This window comes from Colobus angolensis, unplaced genomic scaffold, assembly GCF_000951035.1.
Source record: "Colobus angolensis palliatus isolate OR3802 unplaced genomic scaffold, Cang.pa_1.0 Scaffold95, whole genome shotgun sequence".
Lineage (NCBI taxonomy): Eukaryota > Metazoa > Chordata > Mammalia > Primates > Cercopithecidae > Colobus > Colobus angolensis.
In genome coordinates this window covers 4,612,854-4,618,475 of record NW_012123487.1, presented here as the reverse complement: position 1 = coordinate 4,618,475, position 5,622 = coordinate 4,612,854, and the positions used below count along the sequence as shown (strand labels likewise).

The 5,622-nt window shown below is 38.6% G+C and overlaps 1 protein-coding gene across 1 annotated transcript in view; it reads right to left on the bottom strand.

Annotated features, from left to right (window-relative positions):
• PECR (peroxisomal trans-2-enoyl-CoA reductase) overlaps window positions 1-5,622 on the bottom strand; it is a 49,380-nt gene that overhangs the window by 16,232 nt on the left and 27,526 nt on the right. The window contains exon 4 of the mRNA XM_011932304.1: window positions 1,409-1,490. Coding sequence (XP_011787694.1) covers window positions 1,409-1,490 — 82 coding nt within the window. The remainder of the gene's footprint in view (window positions 1-1,408; window positions 1,491-5,622) is intronic.

The window sequence follows — 5,622 nt, the reverse complement described above, 5'->3', positions numbered from 1 at the left end:
GCCACCTCGCCCGGCTAGATTTTTGTATTTTTTAGTAGAGACGGGGTTTCACCGTGTTAGCCAGGATGGTCTCGATCTCCTGACCTCGTGATCCGTCCGTCTCGGCCTCCCAAAGTGCTGGGATTACAGGCTTGAGCCACCGCGCCCGGCCCACGTATGTGTTCTCTAGGTCAAGATGTAAAATTTTTTTCTTACTATGAGTCATGGTCAAAAGTGTGAAAGCCATTGGAAAAGGAAACGATTCTTAAAGAATAAAAGCAAGAAATATCTGAAACATATTTCCATAGCAAAGACTGTCTTTTCCATAGCAAAGACAAGTTGTGTTTTTTCCTAGCCAACCGAATATCAGAAAAGCCACTGATTTCATTCCAAAAATGTATTTTAAGCAAAGAAACTCTCATTACTTCTTACATATGCATGAAGGAGGATAAATTTCACTCATAAAGGAACTACAACTTTTCCAAAGGTCAGTTTGGCAATATCTCTTAAAATTACAATGGCATTTGGCTTTGGACTTAGCAAATATACTTCTTGCAATTTAGGCCACACACCATCTGATGTATATAAAATGTTACTTACTGCAGGTGTTTAGTTGGGTTTTGGTAATAACAATCCAAATGCTCACCAACTGGAAATGGTTATATAAATCATTCCTTACTTATGGTTTATAAAGTGGCATATTAGCCATAAAAAAAAGAAGAAATCTCTTTAGATTTGGTTAAGAAAATATCTCCAGGATATTTGCTTCATTTGAGAACATCAAGATACAGAATAGTGTTTAAAGTACCCTAAATTTTTTGTTAAAATGTAGGAAAAAGACATGCCCCCAAAACTATCAACAGTAATTGCCTGTGAGGATGGGAAATGCCAGAAAGAACCTACAATCTGAATTATTTCTTCCAAGATGCTAAAATAGGTAAATATGTTTAGTAAAGAATAATGAGCAGGAAAAGAAGGTATAGTGGTATCAATGGCCTGCACACCATTTTTTACTCTGTTTTTAGTAACATCACACTGATTTCCACCTGAGGAAGTACCTCTTGCCTGTTCTCAGTCCATGTCCAAGCGGTGATGACCGCAGTTCCTCATTCCTCAGGCTGACCATGCATATCAGAGCAACCTCATTTCTACAGTTTTTGGTTAATGGGTGAACACATGACTAGGCAGTCTGAATCTGAACAGGAATGTTTTAGAAGTACTTTGAATTTTAAGTTCAATAAATAATAAACACAACTTTGAAATTTAACTTCAATTTTAAGTTCAATTAAAAGAAAATGTTAACTATTAGGATCACAACTCCTTTAAAGGTATTAATGATCTTGATTTAAGAAATGTTCCCTATCCCGCTTCCCCCATTCAGAAGACAAAACTCAAAGACTTAGAAAGAAAACAACATAAAAATGCTTACGCAGCTAATGGAAATCCAGCTTTAGTAAGGACAATGATATTGACGATAGATCCTCCATGCTCTTTCATCCAGGAGTTGTAAACTGCAGGATAGAGGCAAACTCGATCATTAAATTTTTCAACAGTGTCCTGCTCCTCCTGATACCTTGTTTCAGCACAGTGCCTGTTTGGTATGTTTTACATGTTCATTTACATTTTCTTATAAAAAAGCCTGATTGAGGTAAAATTTACACATCATAAAATTCATCTACGTTAGTGTGCAATGTAATGACTTAATAAATATACACAGAGTTGTGCAACCATTACTACAATCCAACTTTAGAACCTTTCCATCACCCCGAAAAGTTCCTTCATACCCATTTGCAGCTCAACCCATCCCCAGGAAAACACTCATCTTCCTGTTTCTCTAGATTTGCCTTTACCTTTTCTGAAAATCTCATGTAAAGTGAATCATACAATATGTGGTCTTTTGTGTCTAACTTCCTCCACTTAGAATCATGTTTGTGAGGTTCATCCATGTTGTAATGTGTTAATAGTTCCTTTCTGATTGCTGAGTAGTATTCTGTTATATGCATATGCTATATTTTATTTATCCACTCATCAGCTGATAAACATTTGGATAGTTCCTCTTTGGGGCAATTATGAATACAAATCTTTGTGTGGTCATATGTTAACTCTGTTTAGCTTTTAAAGAAACTGCCAAATGGTTTTCCAAAGTGTCCCCACCATTTTACATTACTCTCAGGAATGCATGTTGGATGTAGTTTATATACACCCTTGCTGTCTGATTTTTTTCATAATAGCCCTCTAGTGGGTGTGAAGTGGTATCGCACTGGAGTTTTTATTTGCATTTCCCTAATGACTAATCATGTTGATCTATACATCTATCCTATGTCAGTACCACACTGTCTTAAAATCAAGAAATAGCTGTGAAATCAAGAAGCGTTAAGTCCTCCAACTTTCTTCTTTGGCAAAATTGTTTTGGCTTTTCTGGGCCCTCTGCATCTCCATATATAGTGTAGGATCAGTTTGTTAATTTCTGCAAAAATGTACAGGGATTGCACTGAATCTACAGATCAATTTGGGAAGAACATACACATTAACAATATTGAAACGTCTAACCCATAAACACTGAATATCTTTACATTATTTAAATCTTCTTTGATTTCTCTCAGCAGTGTCTGGCAGTTTGTAGCATACAAGTCTTACACTTCTTTTGTTAGCCTCATTGTTAAATATTTTATGATTTATATATGCTGGAAGCTCCACTTGATATTTGGCACCAATTCTACTCATACAAATCAAGATAATGCTAGAGATGTATCTCCAGTCTCTCTTCAATAGAAACCCGAATTCTTATAATTTAAAGATCAGACAAAATTAAATACTCAATCCTATTAAGGGCTTAAGCAAAAATAAGAATACCTTACCATTATTACCGACTGCTTCCCTGTGAGTTTTTACCAATTCATAATATATAACAGAAAAAAGAAGGTAAAACCAGTAGAAAAGAAGACATGAAATACAACATATTCTGAATCTAAGACAATTTTTTCACATTATTTTCACATTGCGAAATTTGGGATGCCTTACAGTTGGTGGTATCTTACAATTATAAATAGCAGTGTTTTTACTTTCTTAATGTATATAGAATGATGGTGAATTTCACAATTAATTATATCTTTGGCTCAATGAAATACAATAGTTATTTTTAAACAATACGATCATACACCTAGAAAACCCGAAACTAGTTTGACAAACTATTAAAGCTGCAAATTATCAGTTAAAGCTAGAAGATACATTTGAAAAAATAAGTTTTCAATAAACCAACAATAGTCCAGCTGAAAAATAAAGTGGAAAAAGAGTCCATTCAAAGTAGCAATAGCCATGAAATATACTAGGCATATAATCTTAATTTAAAGTGATCTATGTGATTCAAACCACAAACCTTTGCCAAAAGATATAAACTATATTTTATTAATGAAAAGACATGTTATGATGGAAAGATTCTATGTTTAAACATGTCAGTTATTTCCAAGTTATTAAATTTAACACAATTCCAATCAAATTTCCCCAGGATTTCTGAGGAAGAAGCTTGAATATAAAATTCATGTCAAAGAATAAATGGGCCTGGTGTGCTGGCTCACACCTGTAATCCCAGCACTTTGGGAGGCCGAGGTGGATGGATCACCTGAAGTCAGGAGTTCAATACCAGCCTGGCCAACATGGCAAAACCCCATCTCTACCATAAGTGCAAAAATTAGCAGAGCATGGTGGCACGTGCCTGTAATCCCAGCTACTCGGTGGGCTGAGGCAGGAGAATTGCTTGAACCAGGGAGGCAGAGGTTGCAGTGAGCCAAGATCACACCACCGCATTCCAGCCTGGGCAACAGAGACTCCGTCTCAAAAAAAAAAAAAAACAAAGAAAACAAGAATAAATGGTCATGAATAGCCAAGAAAAGTTTGGAAATAAAAATAAATAAAGCAGTATTTTCCATATCATATCAAATACTGAAAACTATATAAAACCATTTGTGCCGGGCGCGGTGGCTCAAGCCTGTAATCCCAGCACTTTGGGAGGCCGAGACGGGCGGATCACGAGGTCATGAGATCGAGTCCATCCTGGCTAACACGGTGAAACCCCGTCTCTACTAAAAATACAAAAAATCAGCCAGGAATGGTGGCACGCACCTGTAATTCCAGCTACTTGGGAGGATGAGGCAGGAGAATTGCTTGAACCCGGGAGGAAGAGGCTGCAGTGAGCAGAAATTGCGCCACTGCACTCCAGCCTGGGTGACAGAGCGAGACTCTGTCTTAAAAAAAAAGAAAAAAGATACTTAATATAAAAACAACTTGTAGGCTGGGCACAGTGGCTCACGCCTGTAATCTCAGCACATTGGGAGGCCAAGGTGTTCGGATCACCTGAGGTCGGGGGTTCCAGACCACCCTGACCAACATAGAGAAACCCCATCTCTCCTAAAAATACAAAATTAGCCCGGCATGGTGGCACATGCCTGTAATCCCAGCTTCTCAGGAAGCTGAGGCAGGAGAACCACTTGAACCCAGGAGGCGGAAGTTGTGGTGAGCCAAGACCGTGCCATTGCACTTCCAGCCTCGGCAACAAGAGCGAAACTCCGTCTCAGAAAAGAAAAGACAACTTGTAATAGGCTAAACTTAGTATATAAATATTCCCCATAAAGGACAACTAGATGATGCTCTCCCAAACCATGACTCCCAAATCCTCATCATTCTTGAGCTTTTCTTTGTAATACATACTTGAATATAAATGTTTTCCTTCTCAACCATGAAGAGTAAAAAGATCCTCCAAGTAAATGCCTTAGTTGTGATAATCCTGCGGCTTTAGGTGCCCTCCTAGATGCACAGCCCCAGAGCCCCAGGGCCACAGGCTCTAGTGTAGGAAGCCCTGATGCAGTTCAAACTCCTCTCCCTGGTAGTTAAGGCCTTTTCTGACTCCCACTCCGTTCCCAGGTATTAATTTCCATTTGGCCACACCACCCATCATTACAACGAATTATTTGTAGTTCCCAAAAGCGCCATAGTGTCTCAAATTTCTGTGTCTTTACACAGTAAATGTCTCATTGACTTGCCTTCCTTTCTCCTCCTCATATGTCACCAAACTCGAGTTCACCTTCGAGACATGTGGCCAGGATGCTGCCCTCCTCTGTGCCCCCGCTTACACACTTGCAAATACCTTTGCTGGAACATCCAACACCTTCTCTCTCTGGCTGATTATTTTCACACTTTGCTCCCCTACTAATTGTGGACTCCCTCAGAGTGTGGACGGCATCTGATTCATTTTAGTATTTCCAGATGTACCTTGTGCCTGTACCTATACTGGTCAACTAAACAAGTGACAGCCAACAGTTTCAATTTGTCTCTTAAGAGAGCTCAAATTTAAAACAAAGGAGTGCTCAATTTCTGACATTCACCCTCCTCATCTATTGTAGAGGATACCGAAACCTATGTCTTTCAAATTTCAAATTACAACACAATAATAATAGTGAAATAAAATTAGCAAGTCATAAGCAGCAAGTGCAGAAAAGAAAATATAACAGAGCAGACCACAATAAAATTGAAAATATCAGCCCAGTGCAGTGGATCACGTCTGTAATCCCAGCACTTTGGGAGGCTGAGGTGGGTGGATCACCTGAGGTCAGGAGTTAGAGACAAGCCTGACCAACATGGTGAAACCCT